This window comes from Thamnophis sirtalis, unplaced genomic scaffold, assembly GCF_051295495.1.
Source record: "Thamnophis sirtalis isolate CommonGarterSnake01/CBP01778 unplaced genomic scaffold, rThaSir2_p1.2 scaffold_6, whole genome shotgun sequence".
In the NCBI taxonomy this organism is placed as follows: domain Eukaryota; kingdom Metazoa; phylum Chordata; class Lepidosauria; order Squamata; family Natricidae; genus Thamnophis; species Thamnophis sirtalis.
This window is the reverse complement of record NW_028261386.1, coordinates 106,508,380-106,527,516: the sequence shown is the minus strand read 5'-3', so window position 1 is coordinate 106,527,516 and position 19,137 is coordinate 106,508,380. Positions and strand designations below refer to the sequence as shown.

General features: G+C 44.5%; 1 protein-coding gene across 3 annotated transcripts in view; it reads left to right on the top strand.

Annotated features, from left to right (window-relative positions):
• Positions 1-468: 468 nt before the first annotated feature.
• Positions 469-19,137, top strand: part of NR2E1 (nuclear receptor subfamily 2 group E member 1) — a 32,587-nt gene continuing 13,918 nt past the window's right edge. Inside the window, exons 1-3 of one of the 3 annotated variants that reach the window (XR_015697075.1) lie at positions 469-626; positions 9,464-9,609; positions 17,305-17,392. Coding sequence is in view for 2 of the 3 variants with exons in the window: in XM_087718676.1 (XP_087574802.1) it covers positions 602-626; positions 9,464-9,609; positions 17,305-17,392 (259 nt within the window). In the remaining variant the exon portion in view is untranslated. The remainder of the gene's footprint in view (positions 627-9,463; positions 9,610-17,304; positions 17,393-19,137) is intronic. The other 2 variants (XM_087718676.1, XM_087718677.1) reach the window with 2 other exon arrangements.

Sequence of the window (19,137 nt, the reverse complement as noted above, 5' to 3'; positions counted from 1 at the left end):
GGGAACCAGACCCTGCCTCCTCCTCCTCCCCCTCCGACCCCCCCCCCTCCGCCTCCCATGCGCATTTTCTTACTTTTTTCAGCCTCCGTTCGGTGTTTGGACGCACTGAGCTGCTCTGCTCGGGTTCCGCTTCTCCAACCCTGCCTTTCTCTGCAGGCGTCGCGTTGCGCCCCCCCCCCTTCCCGCTCTCCCCCCCCCCCTCCAGCCACCCAGCCCCTGCCACCGAGCTTCGGATCCCTGTCGGGCGCAGCGCCACCATTTCATCCTTGGGAAAAAGACGGTGCAAGCGCTTTCTCCGGCTCTTTCCTTGCCAGGCAAAAAAAAGGCTTTCCAACCTCCCCCCCCCCCACGCCCGCCCCCCCACGCCCGCCCCCCCACGCTCTCGGCCGTTGGTAGAAGGTTGCGAGCAGGAGGAGGAGAAGAAGAAAAGATGCGGGGTTCGGCCTGGCGAAGGGGGCTGTAAAAGCACCTGTCACGCCGTCCGGAGCAGCGCTAGGAGCGAGCGGAGCTTCGGCGAGCCAAGTGCAAGGCAGCCTCTTTGCAGAGCGAGAGCCTCCTTTAAGGCAGCGACGCCGCGACGCTAGTCCCGGAGGAGCCCAGAATGAGCAAGCCGGCGGGATCAACAAGTGAGTAACGCTCGGTTGGGGGTCTCTGTCCCTCCGGAGAAAGCGGGAGCGTTGGGCCGCTGCCGAACAAGTTTCGGTCAACTGAGACTGGGATCCGCTTCAGCCCCCTTCTTCCTCCAAGTAAACGCGCGAAGGGTCAGGGTTTATTTTGGGGGGGTTGGGCTGGCTGACTTGTACGGAGCTACTGTAGTGGCTGCGCCGCCCGGGCCTAAAATGAACTTGAGACGCACTTGCTTGGAGTGGGGGTGGGGGGGTGTCAAAAAAAAAAGTCTTCGGTGTGAAAAAAAATCTCGGGACGAGGTTTTTTTTTTAAAAGACCGTCTCCCCCACCCCCCGAATGTGAAAGGGTGGTGAAATAAAGAAAGAGAAGGAAGAAAGAAATGAAGAAAAAGAAGGAAGGAAGGAAGGAATTTCCCCCTTTCTGCAATTAATGCACCTAATAAGAAGTTTTAAACATCCCGTAGCTGAAAGCTACAGTCGCAAAAAGGGGTGGGCTTTGCTGAAAGAGGATTTAACCGGGAATACTTTGCACACCATTTCCAGCCTTGATGAATAATCCTGGGGGAAAAAACCCGGAGAAGCAGAAACAATTTAAAAGTCACATTTCACTTAATCCTCAGTCCGGGTACACTCATAACTGAAGGCGTCCCCCCCCCCTAATTTTTTTTTAAGTCTGATTGACTGCTGTGGATAGAAGTTGGCTTCAGACGCTAGAAATTCAAGAAGAGACTTTGGAAGTCGACTGTGATTCGGGAGGGAGCCAGCAGCAGGCACAATCCAATTTGGGCTGTGACAGGTGATGGGCGAAGCCGGTTTAGAAGGAATTCCTCTAGCCATAATTTTATGGTATTTTTTTTTTTTTACTAGCAAGGAAAGGGTGTAAAACAGAGGCACGTGGGTGCAGTTCTGCTTTTAAAAAAATATAGTCTTTCTCCCTGCGCCTTCTTTTCGGGATGCGTCACTCCCTGCAAAGTTGCGGCTAAGCTAAACTTTCTTTCTTGAATTCTGTATCTCTAAAACGCCAACGGGGTGGCATTTAGAACTTGGTCGCAGGCCACAAACAAACACAATTTTTTTTTTAAACTAACGTGTAGAAATCGCCCAAAGAGGGACCTTAAACAAAACCTTGTCACAGTCAAAACGAAAAAAATAGGAAGCGGTAAACGGACAGAATTGTTTCCGAAGCGTTTTTCGAGGAGAAGGGTGGGGGGGGGAGGAGAGAGCGGTTCCATCTGTAAGTGAGGAGAGGGATCGAGGCCACGTTTGTAACAATGGCCAGGGAAAACGGGCCGCGGGGCTCAGGGTCAGCTTTCTGGGGAAACCTTGTTTCGGAACAGAGCAGGAGAAAACCCCTCGCCCTTTTCCGTTCGGCCCATCTGCCTTTGGCCGGGCCGAAGGTAGTAGGGACGGTTCGACCGCCTCTACAGGGGAATCGTCCCTGGGCTGCTTCGCCTGGAAAGAAGGAGAAGGCTCCGGAATGCTTCTACTTCGCTTCGGCTGCTGGCACGGAGGGGAAAGTTTTGAAAACTTGCTGGAAAGTAAACTTAGAAACCCCTGCGCCGAAACCTTCGCGCAGAGAACCTTCCGGCTTCTCTGAAAGAGGAGTGAACAGGTGGGTTCACAGCGATGGGATGGATGTCAGGATAGCCCGGCGAGAAAGGCCTCGATTTGACCAACTCTCCTCTCTCTCGGGTCGGGTGGGCATTGCAATCGCAGCGAGGCTAACGCAGAGGCCCACCCAAGCGACTGGGAAACGGAGTTCGCCCCCCCCATCCCCCTCGGTAGGCGCGAGTCCGTGGGGAGAAATCAAAGGCAGGCCGGAGTAAAAGAAGGTGAGCTGGGCCATCGACTCGAAACCCCGCCGTGAATACAATTCCGTATTCCGTCTGGTCGTAAACATCCTTCAGAAACTTTTGGAAAGGTTTAGGCAAGGCAGCTGTGCAATGGGGTGGCAGCCCGTCAGCATTCGAGGCCGACGCTCCCCGCTAAGGTCAGTGGAAATAGATGGAAGGTCCCTTTCCCTCGAAAGCTCGGTGGTTTCCATTTTTCAGCACCGCCTTTGGGCGCTGTGGAAAGCGGGAGGTGCCCCCTAGGAGTTGATCTGGAGGAAAAGTCACGCGCGGAGGTGGATCCTAGACCTCCACAGGCCTCCCTCTTCCAGCAGCTCCGCTTACCCACGCTCGGCCTCGCCCCGAAGCGCTGAGCTCGATTGGAGATGGCCGTGGATGCTGCCTTAATGCTTTAAAAGGGGAAGGCGGCTACCTCCCACCCAGGGACCCGACGATAGACCAGGCTTTCGGATCTCCCATCCACCCGCCCCGGCGCCCCTTGTGGGGCAGAGCCCCAGCCGGCCACTTCTCCGAAGAGGAAGCGGGCTTGTCAGGCTGCTTTGGGTCCCAGAAAGATGGGTGCTCCTCGGAGAGGAGAGGGGAGCCCCTCTTCTGCCACGGCAGCCCGGGGTGGGGTGGGGGGCTGCGGCTGGCTGCGCTTTCCCTTCCGCCAGACTGGAGAGCGGTCGGCGAGGCTCTTGGCTGCTTGGGTGGTAAAAGGGGACCCCGCCGCGGAGTCCTCTCCGAGCCGCCTAACTTCTTTCAGCAGCCTGTGATGGTAATTACAGTAATCGAAGCTGCCAGGGGAGCTTTACGCCGTGCTCCGGCATAGGAGGGGGGGGGAAGCGCCCCCACCCCTTCCTGCTTGGACGCCCCGTCGAGGAAAGCGCAGAGCATTTTTACTGCGCGGAGCCAGGCCTTCTCCCCCCCCCACACACACACACCAGCGCTGGACGATACTAGGCTAACCCTGCCCGAAGGGAACCGAGCTTCCTTCGCCCCCCCCCCAAATGTTTTCTCTTTCCTTATTTTCCCCAGCCTGGGCTCCCGTTGCTGAGACCGAAGGGCCCGTCTCCCCATCCCCAAGAAAGTCTCCGGAGAAGCAGAAGACGGAGACGCGGGAGAGAAATGGGCTAAGATTTGGAGACGGGGCGGGGGAGGTGCCTGGTTTTAAGGCAGAAATCTTCCCTGGGGCGGTTGTTGGAAGGGGGCCAAAGCCGACAGAATATGCCCCCCCCCCCTGCAAGGATCTGGCGTTTCCCGCGCCGTTGAAGAGAGGAGGCAGGAAAGGGCCTTCTGAAAAATGCCACCTGGAAAGTCGGAGAAACTGAGCCGGCTGCAGCTCCTGCGCCTGGTGTTTTGCAATCGACTGGCTCATTCCAGAGAGGCTGCACTGCGAGCATCGGAGACCCCAACCGCCTGCGGCGATAACCTCCCGGGCGCTCGAGGGGTGGTGAGGCGGAGCAGCACCCAATTAGTCGGAGTGGAGAAGACGGAGGGCTTCGACGGAGGAGTTTGGAAGGAGCCCAGCGGGCGTCGATGCAATCAAGGGCAACGACGCCTTGTTTAATACAAACAGAATTAATGCTGGTTAATTAAAATATATTAGGGTAGGCTGTGCAGAGCGTCCCCGAAATTAAAGGTAAAAGTGCCACTGATTTGTCAATTGAAAACAAGGTCCGTGTTGGAGGGTTCGGACTGTCTCCAGGTGGGGTTTTCTGCGATTGTTGTTGCTGTTCCCCGCAGAGAATCACTTTCGCTCCCGTGTCTGTCTCTGTGTGTGTGTTCGGAAAAAGAGGATCCAAGGAACCTATTCCTGAAAGGGCTTCGGTCTTCAGCCCCTTTCTGCCGGGGAGCACTGGTGAGCCAGGCCCCTGCCGCCCTAGACTTGCTGAGAACTTCCTTCGGAAGCGATCTTTGAGCAGGGAGGCTGCCTGTAAATTGTCCCAGGATTTAAGCCGCAGCCTTCCGCTTCAAATCAAGCCTGCGTTGGAGTGAGCGTCTCTGCAAAAGAGGAAATTTACGTCAGGGGAGACCCGGTGGGACCATTCGGTGAGGTTTTGCAAGAAACTGGGCCTGCTCCGCTGCAAGCCAAAAATCAACTCTCATCTATTTGGTTATCTGAGAAATTTAATTAATAGCGTTCCAAATTGGGAGTTTTTAAAATATTATGTTACAGGGACACAAAGAGTTTTTGGGAATTATCTTGCTGTATGTTTCTATTTAAAAAAAATTAAAATAGGACATGAATTCGGTGTGGTTACCGGGCCCACGGAAAATGAGATGATTTTTTTTTTAAGTGGGAGAAGGCCCCTCCACAATATTTGGAAATAAATGTGTGTTTTAATTTCATGTACTTCCCACTACATATACTTTAAAGTTCCATCCTACCTTTTCCTGGGAGAAATAAACTTTTAAAGAAGCTGGTGCTCAAGACTCAAAATGTTTCTTTCCTTGAATCGCAACTGTTAAAACAGTCTTCCAGCATTTGAGCTGGATCGACGGGGGGCGGGGAAGGCTTCGAATCCTAATTAGCTACAGATCTTTTATTCGGATCGAAAAGTCCCATTCGGCCCACGATGACTTTCTTTCGAGTAAAACTAATCGAAGCGGAGATTGTTGGAGGGGGGGGGGCGGGAAGGTCTCCCCCATAACCTCAGACCGAAATTACCTCGGTTTAAGTAGAGTTTTGCAATGGTTTTAAGAGCACCGCCCGGACTGCGTTGTCCTCCTCGGAAGGAAAGGCAAGGCAAGTCGAGGCGGGCTGGCGGGGAGGGGAGGATCCGAAGCAGCCCGAGTCGAGAAGGCGAGCCGGAGATTTGCATAAGGAAATGGCCCGGTTTGTCGGAGGTGACACCCAACACCAGGGGCTGGCACCGTTGCATGTCCGATTTGCTCTCTCTCCTCCCCCACACTTTCGCCCACAACTGGGGAAAGTCTGCCGAGGGACAGGGGGCGGGGCGAGGAGGAGGAGGAGGGGGGGAGTCGAGTGCTCTCCTCCGGAGCCTTTGTGTGCAATCCGAATTCCCATGCTACCCTTTTTGACGGGTCACTGGTGACCCAATAGGCAGGTGGCAAGGAAGGCGTGTAATTAGAGCGCTTGAGAAGCCAAGCTTGGCTTGGCCCGACTTCCCTGGACAACGCCTACTTCCAGCCACCCCTCCCTCTTTACCCCAGGGCACAACTTTACCCGCCAGGCGGGAGAGGGCTACCGATTCCCCTCCCCCAGGACTCCCCCCGCTTGGCTGGCCCAACCCCGATCTCCGCCACCTCCTCTTTTCTGACTCTTCCCCTCCCACCCTCCGCCCCCGCCCAGGCGCACCACCTAATCCCATTCCTCCACTCCGGGTTGTTGCAAAGAGCAGCTGTCGAGTTACATTTGGGGGAGAAGCCGGCGGCTTACGTTGATTGGAGGCAGTCAGATGAGTTTCCATTGATGGGGGGGATCATTAACTTCACACTTTATCTAATGTCCTCATTGTCTGCTAGGGAGGCCTCGTTTCAGAGCCTGGTTCGGCTTCTCCGAGTCTCTCCCGAGAGTCGGATTTTTAACCTTGCCCTTCCCACTCCCTCCGGGTGGCTTGCCCAGAGAGACCCCCCCCCCTCGGCTCAAGAAGCGTCACTGACCGAATAGGCTCCGGAAAAGTTTAGATTCTTTCCTGCCTCCCTTCGGATCCCGGTCAATGTACACAGTATACCACAGAAGTGAGTACACCCCCTCACATTTTGTAAATATTTAAGTATATATTTTCATGTGACAACACTGAAGAAATGACACTTGGCTACAATGTAAAATAGTGAGTATACAGCTTGAATAACAATGTAAATGTGCTGTCTCCTCAAGATAATGCAACACACACTGCTTTACAAACTGTATACTCAATACTTTACATTGTAGCCAAGTGTCATTTCTTCAGTGTTGTCACATGAAAAGATATACTTAAATATTTACAAAATGCTAGGGGGTGTACTCAACTCTGTGGTATATTGTATATATAGGAGGACGAGAAGAAGGGGTCTCCCAAGTCACCTTCAAGTGTGGTGTTCAAACACTTTCCATGCCTGGGTTCCCACTTGGCACTAAGCCACAATGTGGTTACTTTAGTTTTGGTGTTCAGTGTTGTGGGGATTCCTTAAGTTGTGGTTTACCAACTTGGGTATATAGCTCAGGGAGATCACTGGGCCCAGTCCCTTGTGGCTTCTTTGGCAATCTTGTTAAACATCATCAGCCTCTTGACATCTCAATTCCAAGACGGTGGGTTGGTTTCACAAAGCAAATGTGCTTAGCAGGCCTGTTCAGAGGATGCTTTATCCTCTAAACATACAGTATAAAGGGTTCTTTCAACTGATTGTAGTCATAGCATTCTCTATGCAAGTCAACTTTTTGTGCAATATGGGACTGAGCTCTAGGTATTCCTGGGCAGGATCTGATGGACACGGTTGGCTGGTGCGTCCCTACTTTGAAATACAGTAAGTGTGCCCCCTTATCTGCATCGGTCTTGGAGCTGCCAATGTTTTCAACAATATGCTGCCAGATCTTCCGCTTGTCCGCCAGTTTCATTGCAGACACTTTGGCCAAGTTGTGAGCAAAGCTCGTTCATCCCTGCATTCCATCTCTAAAAAGTTGCAACGAGTTCCGATAAAACTGTTATCAAGGAAGGACTGGAATTGGGGGCATTTTAGTCACACTGAAGTCCAAGAACTTGGCCTTCCCTCAACTCTATGGAAAAGATGATGGCCTGCACACTGCTTGCTTAAAGAGGAGTATTGGCTAAGGCGATCCTTGGTAGTGATCAAGATTTTTAGGCATCTGCTGTCAGCTAGCAGGAATCCACATGGCAGATGAAAGCAGGCAGGGCAGAAGGGAAAGATTAATCCATATTTGAGCAACTCCTGAAACTCCAATGGCCACCAATGGATGAGAATTCCCATCCCATTCCCTCCAAATAGCATGGCCCTTGGTGGATGAGAAGTGAGGGCCTTCAGTTGGGAAAAAGCAGATTCTAGATTAGTTAGAAACTGTCTCTTTAGAGCAAAGTAATGAAACCCTATTATCAAAATTATCTTTGGAGTTAAGAGACAATAGAAGAACCATTGTCATGTTTAGGGTGAAGGTTGGGAAAAACTCTGGGGAGAAAAGGAAGAAGGGATTAGAAACAGTCCCAGCCATTTGGTTTTCAGATGACTAATCTCAGCATCAAATAGAATAAGTGAGAAATGTTAGGGAGCTGGACCCATCAAATATGACAAACCCCCCCCCCCCCTAAGTTTAAGTGATAAAAGCCATTTGTAGTTACTGAAATTTTCTGGCAGGATGTCCTCAGTAAGAAAGGGGTATGCCAGAACTCTGAATTTTGGGGGGAATGTGGTATGAAAACAAAATATGACTCCCAAGAGTACAGTGTGGTAATGGTATGAAGGTAGAAGTTGGATAAATGCTACCAGGCAGCCGAAGGGGCAAATAGGAGAAGAAAAAACAGTGCTCCTTTGATAGAACCCAACCTACGCAACCACTTGTTAGCCTAAGGTGTGGGGGAAAGCCATCCCAAGCAGTTAAGTTTAGAGTTCATTATGGGTAAGCAAGACAAACTGTGCACTGCATGAACCAAAAGAGGATGTATTCATGACAAATAATCTGGCACTTGGTAGCAAATCTCACACCTTAGCTCCTCTTCTCTGACAAGCAAGTTGCAAACATAAAGAATAACTCTGGCTTTTTCAGGAGAAGAAACACCTGCTAAGGCTAAAGCATCTATCTCGTTTTGCCTAAGGGTAGGACCAGCCTTTTTGGAGGAAGCCGATTGCTACTCTGCTAGAAGTATTTAAGCAGAATCCAAGTGCTATCTGTCTTGGATGCAGCATTTATTTCTATGGTCAAGATCAGATTAGCTAATGTGAAGACTTATGACACTGCTGAAAGGATGGTTCATATTTGCTCAGAAATAATGTACATAAATTGCAGCTTTTTCCAACAATAAAGCATCATGATGTTTAACCAAACAACACATGTGTTTAGGAATACTGTACAAGGGGTTGTATTATATATTTAATATTTTCATTTTCACGAGAAATACTTTTTGGATTAGTAATTATATTTTCCATTTATAGATGAAGGTCATGTTCTTAAGAAAGTCTACTTAAAAATAAATATCTGGAATCAGTAGTTAAACTGGGCCACACAGACAAATGTTTATACAATTGTTGTGTGCAAATAGTTTTGGAGAAATGCATCTTCAAATCACTACTCACTCAAAAGTTTTTCTTGAGTAAATCAATTTCTTTATTTGTCCTTAGCCTAACTCTGGATATTTAGGGGTTAATAATGAAAGGCAAAAGGAGGAAGTATACATACCTCCTTAATTGATTGGAAATTAACTCAAGGTGGAGTATCTGTGGAGTCTCAGCATAGGTTTAGCGTCTGGTTGATTTAGTTTAGTTATGAAAGTTAAGACTGAGTTTGATTAATATTTGGATGGAAGCCTAATGGGGAATCTCAGGTCTAGTAGTTAAGATTGGGAAATGGGCGGGGGTGTCCACAAAAGGTACCAGTAACAAAGTACTCCTGTATTGGGACCAAGAATGATGCATTAATGATGTAAGAAACAAGACCATGGGAAGACACTGCCAGTCAAACTTACCTTGGAAGAGTCCTTTATATTATCAAGGTAACCGTCTTCCCAATCTATTACCCTCCCAGCCTGTTGATTTTAATGCTGATCTCATCCGCTCCTTGAATAAGAATGACAGGTAGCCTAACAAAATTGGAGGTGGAAGATTAAGGAAACCTGCTTTAAACCTATTGTATGTGCTTTGCATTAAGTGGGACCATGTCCTCTTCTCATTCACATCTGCTTTAAAGAAATGTATATTTCTGTGGATTCCTTGGGTTGGTTCAATTAGCAAAATGACCCATTTCTCTCAAACTCTATGACTATCATGATGCCAGTTCTGGTGTCTTATTGTTGTCAAAAGATCACTTTTCTCTCCCTTTTTCACCTTCATTTTCAGGCCGGATTTTAGACATCCCGTGTAAAGTGTGTGGTGACCGCAGCTCTGGCAAGCACTATGGGGTTTATGCCTGCGATGGATGCTCAGGGTTTTTCAAACGAAGCATCAGAAGGAATAGGACTTATGTCTGCAAATCTGGAAACCAGGTATTGCTTATAGCATAACGTCATCATCCCCTCCCTGCACACTTTCCTTATGGTTTGGGCAAAATAGGTTGTATAGTATAGTGGGAATTCCTGTCACCTGGGGATCTTGTCCTCTTGATTTTTCAAAATGATGTATACTTGGGTGAGTACCAAATTTCTATCAACATAGCAGAGTTTCTAGTGCGTCCAATAATATATTTGAGTATGTCAACCCAACCTATTAAGGGCATATCTACTAAATATGTCTTTCAGAGTATGAAAATTTCAAAGCAGATAGAAAAAGGAAATGTTTATGACTTCTCTTGTCCCCCTAAAATAAATCGTGGAATCAGCAAAAGTGCGATAGATTCCCCTGGAAGCTTTTAACTTAAGATCCTGTAAAAGTTGGGCTACTTTAAAGCTGCAATTCTGTGCACAATGAGCAGCAAGGAAAGTTGATGTAGTTAGTGAAATGTATAGTCCAGTGCCATTTTGATTTAGAAGCAAAGTTGGCTTGATTTGATATTGCTTACTCCAAATTAGAGTTACAACGCAGTCTTTTGTACTGTAAAATTTCAGGCAAGGAAATATTTCAGGCAGGTTTGAAATTCACAACTTAAATAGTCTTTTTGAAATTGTGAGGAGCTGGGTGAAGATGGCTACAGCATATAGGAACCAGACATACTCCAAATAAGTCCATGGGCTTTGTAGTTGTAGAGCTAAAAGCACCAGGGTAATTCACTTCATTGACCTACCTAAGTGCTCCTGAGTAAATATCCCGAGTTGATTGACCCATTTTCCCTTTAAAAATGATTTTCTTTCCCTGGTCCCAGTTTGCCAATTCTTTAAAATATTAGGAAGGAAGGATTGGTGTCCTGTGGGATATTTATTTATAAGTGTGGGGGGAGAATAGAAATCACAATTTAAGTGAAAATAGTTATCTCCTGAATTAACATAAAATGTGAGTTACTCTCATGGTGACCTTGAGGAAACTTAGAAATTGTGGCTAACGTATTGTTGCCAGGAAATAAAAATACCCCTCAGTTATTCCAGGAAAAAATGCAGAAGCTGAATCTTCTAAAGACCTGGGGGCAGCTGTCAGGGTACTCCCATCCCAAGTTCACTGTATTTGATAATAGAGATGAGATATTTACTAAATAGATGACAAATCAACTTATTTACTCATCTAATTTTAATAGCAGTTTTTAAAGAAAATCCTAGCTTAGTATACCAAACCAATAAGGCAAGTATGACTTTTAACACAAAATGGCTTGCGTGACACAGAGAGAATCTACCTGGATAATTTTTCCCCCATTTCCATTAATGGAAAAAGTGTTTTTTAGAATGTAGTCAGCTCATAGTCATTGGAACTGTAAAATTGATCCAGTTCTTTAAATATCCCAAGGGTGTGTGTGTGTGTGTGTGTGTGTGTGTGTGTGTGTGAGAGAGAGAGAGAGAGAGAGAGAGAGAGAGAGAGAGAGAGAGAGAGAGAGAGAGAGAGAGAGAGAGAGAGAGAGAGAGAGAGAGAGATTCTCCCAGGAGCCAGGAATAAAGTGTGCAATAAGCCAAATTCTCAAAACCCAGGCACACAAGCTTTTGCATGGTGGAATTCTGGAAAAGAAACAGGATAACACCTGAGATTTTCTTTTGGCAGATGGTGGACAAGATACAAAGGACATTCTGGCAGATATTAATGGTATATCACCTTCCAAGCAATGTGTTATCTGCTTCTCCCTTTACCTCAGTTTGATCGTATGCACTGCATTTCATCTCACCTCTACAAGTTCTTAGCGAGTTTGATTGCTAGGCACTTGAACCAATCAATGGAAGGTTACTCTTTGGCCCAGATTCTGATCCCTGGAATCATGGCCCTCGGTGATCTTTATAGACCTGCTGCAAAAGCCTAGGAGGATGTCCTTTTCTTGTAATGTGGTAGCTGCTGTTATTGTAACATGAGTGAGCACAGCACAGTACTAGGATGGCTGAAAATGATAGAGTTATGTTCTTGGCCTCCATAATACCCCAGTCATTTCTTTTCTTTCAACCCTTTTTAAAACTCCCAGTGCTTATTTTTCTTTACCTTCTCATAATCAGCTGATCAGATATGTTGCAAAACTGGGATCTGAGTTTCCCTTTATGTGTTTTCTGTCATTTTCCTGCCCCATTTTTAAAAGCGATGAACTTCTGAATCAGTTTTATTTGGAGTCAAACAACTGGGAAGAGCAATTGTCAAGGTGTTTTTCCCAGCATGGATTCTGGGAAAGATTATATTGGTAATCCTCTTCTCTTGATCTCTTTTCCCCTCACCAGGTACTGTATGTGCCTTGCTCATATTTTCCTATAATTTCTCCTTTTCCTTTTATTAACACACACAACATATGCTATGCACATACTCTTCCTCCCTTCTTCTCCCTTCAAACTCCTATGCAAATAAAGTTACATTTTATACTTTATACTTTTCAAAGTGGTGTGAAAATGGAATTGTGCAACCTCCAACTTGTCTCATTTCCTTCCATGTTGAATAGTTTCTGCCACAATTATTTTCTTCAGGCTATTAAAAGTGCAAGTAATTACTCTCTTGTGAAAGTAATTCTTGTCATCTGCGTTAATTCTTCCAGTGCCATTTCCTTCACTTTAACTCCCTTTCCAAATGTTCTTATTTGCACAGATTATGTTATGTAGCTATATAGTCCAATGGAAGTGTAGGTTGTGTGAGCCTTTTTGCATTTGAACAGTATTTCTGTGGGGTCAATTTACAAATTGTATGCAAAAGCATGTCAAAGAAAGCCTTGTCTTTTTTTTTTTAACACTGAGTCACGGATAGGAGATTATTTTATTTGGAATAATTATTGGAAAGACACATTGAGACCTGGTATCTTTGAAACTGATCCACAAAGAGACATTTTCTTCATTGGTGGAGAATCCAGATCTTTGATAAGCATTTGAAATAAACAATTAGACCAGACAATTACATCTAGATAGCTGCAAAAGTTAAAGATGCAGGAATTTTTCTCATGCCTGTTTTTAGAAAATAATGTTCTATATCTTATGGTTTACCAATAGATTCAAAAATAGAAAAAAGGGGTATTTTTCTCCTCCTGCTCCTGCTCCTTTTCCTCTTTGTCTTTTTTTCTCCCACATATACATTATTTAAAAAAAAAAAAAAAAGGCAACTTTCTAATTTTCCTGCCACCCAGCAAAACACATTTCTCTTGCTGAAATCCAGAGGTGATTGGGTTAAAACAAAGGAGGTTAATTAAGTGGAAGTTAAATTGTTTTAATGAAAATCAAATGGTAGCAAATTAATTGAAAAGGAACTACTATTTAAGCCGACCTGGGGAGTGAGGTGAAAATCCAGAGAATAATTTATTAAGATTATTTGAATTGAAATTGGCTACCTTCTGTGAATTTTAAAGGTTGTTCTAGTCATTATTTATAAATGTATGTAGATTAGCATGCTTTAATTTTGAACACCTTTGCTAAATGTGATATACCAAATTCTTTTTTGAGGTGACTTAATAACAATAAGTACTTGGGGATCTTTTAAGTCCATAGCGATGTGCTCAGTTAGACTTTAAATGGCAGATGCAGTATTATATTTTTAAACTTTTCCTCAAGTTAAAAAAGACAAATCCTTGAATAGAAATATATGATACAATTGTTACCTTCATTATATATACTTTCTTTTTTGCTAAAGTGGGCAGAACTTTCTACTTGCATTCTAAAATAGAATCTGACGTAGGGTAGACTGAAGAATCTCTGTCATTTCTTATATTTAAAAATTTGTTCTAAACCTATTTTTTCTCCTGTCATACTGTATTTCTTCACCCTCATATTGCCTCCCAGCTACATTGTTGCTTAGTTAACAATCATGAAACATTGTTTGTGTGTCTGTGTGTTTGTGTTTGTGTTTGTGTGTGTGTGTGTGTGTGTGTGTGTGTGTGTGTGGTCATCTCACTTAGAACCAGAATGTTTGAGAACATCATGATTTTTTAAAGTGATAAAACCTAAACCTAATTTGAAGTTTTCCACTCTCTTCTTGAGGGAAGTTAAGGAGCCTGAATAAAACAGAAAGATCTTTAGGGAACCACAGAAAAATGAAAAGTTGAGAATTGGGAGTTGTAAATATCCAGCACCATCTATACATGAATTTTACCAAAACCAAGATATTTATAAAATATTGAGTGTTACATCACTGCCTCCATGTGGGGCCAAGGATAATTTCAATCTCTTCTGCTCATCCCTCCTTTGTCCCAATTATTACCAGAGAAACTGACTTAAATAATTTCCCTCCAGTTCATTAATGCTTCAATTCATTTGGAGTTGATAGAAAGAAGCCAAAGTAAAAGTAAAATGAGATTTGGTTCTGTAGTCAGACAGGTCTCTTAAGAGCCCTGGGCTCTTAAGACTACCATTGTCCAGACCAGTATTTTTATATCTATTATCTATCTATCTATCTATCTATCTATCTATCTATCTATCTATCTATCTATCTATCTATCTATCTATCTATCTATCTATCTATCTATCTATCTATCATCTATCTATCTATCTATCTATCTATCTAATCTCTCTCTCTCTCTCTCTCTCTCTCTCTCTCTCTCTCTCTCTCTCTCTCTCTCTCTCTATCTCTATCTCTATCTCTATCTCTATCTCTATCTCTATCTCTATCTCTATCTCTATCTCTTTATCTCCCCTCCCCTTGGCAAGTCCCGATCTCCACGGGTTCTTCTTCGGGGTGCCCGTCGTTTGAAAGAGACCCCTCCTCGAAGCAATAGAAGACAGACGGGGCTTAATCATTGCTGGTTGCCTTATCGCTCTTTTGGCAGCTGTAGGTGTGCGGTGGGGGGGGGAGATCAGGGCGGGAGGGAGGGAAGCAGTCGGAGGCTGCTTGTTAAAGGAAACGGGCTCTACTTTTAGACAGGATTCACATCTTTCTATAAGTCAGGGGTTCCTAACGTGGGCCCCACGGGGTGGGAAGCAATTTGATTTTTAATGGGGGCAATTTGAACCTTATTTAAACCAAGTTTTAGGCTTCCTCCGCGTGACTAGAGTTCACTTTTTGAGTAAAGTAAGAATTATATGTCGTGGGGGTGTGTGGATCAGGGTTTTAAATATGCTTAGGTGGGGCATGGCCAAAAAAGGTTGGGAACCACTGCTATAAGCTCTGATGTCTTGAAGCACGATTGGGCTAAGCAACAAACCCCCCTGGATCCACCCGGCGAGCTAAATCGAATCCTGGCCATGCCTTGAAGGGGAAAAGGGCTGTCCCCATTAGAATTGTTTATTTGTCAGTGCACAGCATATGTACAATGAGATTGGTTGAGCTCCCTCAGTGCACACACACCCTTCAACACAATACAACTCACAGTGAAGACAGAAATTCCCGAACCCAATGAATCATGTTAAGGAACACCCAGTCCCATTGTACCAGTGTTACACGTTACACGTTGCGCCGGCCTTGCAAGTCCACCATGCGTAGTTATGATGTTATGTCGCATTCATGAGTCTTGACAGCCCATGGTTAGAATTCTCTTTCATTCTCTTTCCATTCCCTTTCCCTCTTCCAGAAAAGGAGTCGGGGGCTTTTGCAACCAGCTTCCCCAGGCTCCCCTTTCGCCCTTCTGATGCTGATGCTGATGCCTAGTGGCTGCTTAGAAGGCAGAGCCGAGTAGCAAAAGCCGAGAGCCCCAGCCTCCCTGCTTCGATCGCCCTTCAATGGGAGCGAAGCCCACCGCTTCAGCTCTGCTGGGAAACGCCTCCGATTGATTTCAGGGAGGCTGATTCCGAGGGAACTCAGCGGAGGAAGGACTTTTCGGCCACCTTAGGATCGAACCCTCCAGGCGCAAGTCTCTGGGTCACCCAATGACCTACACGCCGATGTCAGATCTTCCGCAGCGGAGCGTGTCTCGGAGCTGCCCGTCTGTCCGAAGTTGCGGTTAGAGCGGGTCTCCTGACACCCCCGGAGCCTCTCCTCCTTTCTCCAAGGAGGAAGCCTTGGGGGGGGGTGCCCTTTCCGCAAGTCCTTTCCCCCGCCTTCCACCCCTGCGTCTTTGACGCGCTTCCTACGAAGTTGTCCTCGGTGTTTAGGCAAGAACAGACTAGAAGAGAAAGAGGCATGAAACTAGAAGTTTATGTACGTACAGATAGTTCTTGACCTACAACAGTTCACTTAGTGACCTCTCAAAGTTACAACGACTTCTGACCATGTTTCAGGCTTACAACAGTTGTCGCATCTCCATGGTTTACATTCAGATGCTTGACAACTGACTCTCATTTATGAGGGTTGCAGTGTCCCAGTGTCATGTGATCCCCTTTTTGCAACCTTCTGACAAGCAAAGTTAATGTGGAAACCAGATTCACTTAACAACCAGGTTACTAATTTAACAACAATAATGGTTCCCTTAACAAATGTGACAAGAAAAGTTGTAAAATGCAGCAAAACTCACTTAACAATTTTTCCGCTTAGTAACATACATTTTGGGTTCCATTGTGGTCATAACTCAAGGACTTCCTGTAGTCCACCAGGGTATCGGTTTCTGTTACCTTAATTTTGAATTTTAATATAATCCCTCAACCTAATCTCAATTTTTCTTCTTGGTTCCATCCCAACTGCTTTGCATTCAGAATGCATGATAGTGTCTCACTATCCATTATAGAGCTAGATCTGTTCTAGATTCTTCCTCTGAGTCCCTCTCTGCCAGCCAGTGGAGTTCTAGGGGCAGCTAACCCAATACGTTCAGTAGGTGAATGCTTCACCATAACTGGGTTTTGCTTGGATATCATGCATTTCTATCTGACAGAGTATAGGCTCCTTGTTAATGACCAACGAGACATTGACTGGCTGGAAAAATAGGGAGGCATCTACTCAATCCAGGAGGCCACAGCAGGCCTCCATACAAACCAAGACAACTCTATCAGCAGCCTGATATAGTCCAGCAATTTATGCTTCCCATTTTAAAAATAAATCCAAGGAGACATAAAAAAAACTGGGAGGAAGATAAGGGTGGGGAGATGATGAGAACTTTTGAATAGGCTAGATCAGTGTTTCTCAACCTTGGCGACTTTAAGTCCTGGGGACTTCAACTCCCAGAATCCCCCAGGCTGGAGAATTCTGGGAGTTGAAGTCCCCAGTACTTAAAGTCGCCAAGATTGAGAAACACTGGGCTGGATGTTCAGTTTCAGACTGCTGGGTTAGGTAGAATGAGAACACCACAGTCCTCTGATGAAAAGGAGATTTTTCAGGAGGGTTGGAAGGGAGCTGTCTTGGGTGCTGAAGGAAGCTCGCTGTCTACCTAGTCCACACTTGTCAGCACTGTTATGAAATACAAAATGAAATTATGATGTTTCTGAGATATACCAGATTGGGAAAAATTGATCCATAGAGCTTCTTTGATTACTTGCCTTCTGGTATGCTAGTTATACCTATTAACATACATTGTTTGAGCAGATTGTTCATAATGGGAATTGTAGTTAACAAGGACACTAGATTGGGGAATAATGTCTGTGTGGTTCCATTTTTTTTCCTTAGGTGATTTCCATTTGCAGAAAGCACCACTTTCCTTTTTCTGGAGTAATTTAAAATGAATCTGTACTCTCTATAATACATTTATTGGTGTGTATATGGCGATATATTATCAAGCACCTTTCTATTCTGTAAGTTGATTGTTGAGATTCACTTTTGTCCTCCCTTTCACTTAAATATCTGTGTTTTAGGGAGGCTGCCCAGTGGACAAGACACATAGGAACCAATGCAGAGCATGTCGGCTGAAGAAATGCTTGGAAGTCAACATGAATAAAGATGGTATTTTTGCATGCTTTCATAGTCTTTCTTGCACCCCAATTATTGCTCAGATAATTTGCTCTGCTTTTAGCATGTCTACATCTTTGTCTCTGTGTCTTTTTATAAGCAACAACAGTTGTTTGTTTTCTAATCTAAACCTATTTTGAGACATTTGTCTTAATAATAGCTTTCCACAATGGTTTCCATTCAAACCCAGTGTTTACATATCAGATTGCCTATTTAGACTGAAATCCTAACATATAGATAGTGAACTCAGTGGGATTTATTTTCAATCATAGGATTAAAAAAAAAACTAAATGTGAAGAATATCAAGGTAATGTAGCAAGACCATATATTAAGAGATGGAGAGGACAGAAATTTTCCTGACTTGCCCATTGCCATTGTCTGAATGTTATTAATTAGATATCAACTTTGCAATCTCATCTTCTCCCCACCCCATTCCACCCTATTATTCTATTGAGGGCCTCCCCCAACACTTCCCCAGAATTTTAGGTAATCAGTAGGAAACAAATACAGTTTCTTCCTCTTTAAGAATTTGATTTCTTTATGGCTCTCCATGACTTTTGAAGGACAGATTGAGCATATATAGATAGTGCAGCAGCCCCATCATTGCTGTTAGTGCCACACCCAACTCAACTAGTTTCCATAGGACGAACAAGTCCTTCTCTGCCTTTATGCCTTCTCTTTATGTATTTCTGTTGTGCTATTATTCTCTGTCACAGCTTCAGGAACTTCAGTCCCATCTTACCACCTCCAAAGAATTTAATTCCATTTCATGTTTATGTTGTTCCCACAAATCAATCAATCAATCAATCATTCATTCATTCATTCATTCATTCATTCATTCATTCATTGCCTGAAACCATTTACAATTCTGGCATAGTAGAGCTAGGATAAACAAAAAGTAGCAAACAAAACAAAACAAAAATTTACTACAAGATAAATTGCAAAATTAATTTTTTTTCATTCATTCATTCAATTTCTATGGCATAAATAGAGAACAAATCCAATATATTGAAAACAATGAACTGAAATCTTAAACACCTAAAGAATATAATCAAAAGCAATATCTGATTGTTTACGCTTCTACACATTACTTTTATTGTCACAGCATCAATGTGTATTAAAAGTACTTTTTGTTTCCCAAAACATAGTGCTTCAAAACTAGATTCCCCTTTTTATAATCATCTCCAATAACCCATTATAGGAATACATCCCCCAATCTTGTTAATTTTTAAATCATTGTTAATGTTAATCCAAATAAGAGATTCCCTATTTCTCCTGTCAAGCTCATGATAAATCAAATCTATTTCTTTTACTATTTTCCAGTTGTTATCTATTTTCCATTTCTCTTGAGACCCCTGAGATTTTTTAATTTGTGCATTATTTAGTCTTGTAGGCAGTACAGAGTTATCTGAATATTCTGTATTCTATCCACTGAATATTTGAATTACTGCTCAGATATAGTGCAGTTATCATTGAAGATTTAACTATTTAGTTGACACAATCTGTAAAATCCAGTTCATTGCCACCAGTCTGAAGCAAGTTCTTTGTCTGTGATACAGAGAATCTTATCTCTTAAGCTCTCTTCTGTCAGTCCCTTTCTTCCCCTGAGCTTAATTTGAGCCAAGGTGGCGCAGTGGTTAAATGCAGCACTGCAGGCTACTGCTAGATCAGCAGGTCAGCGGTTCAAATCTCACCGGCTCAGGGTTGACTCAGCCTTCCATCCTTCCGAGGTGGGTAAA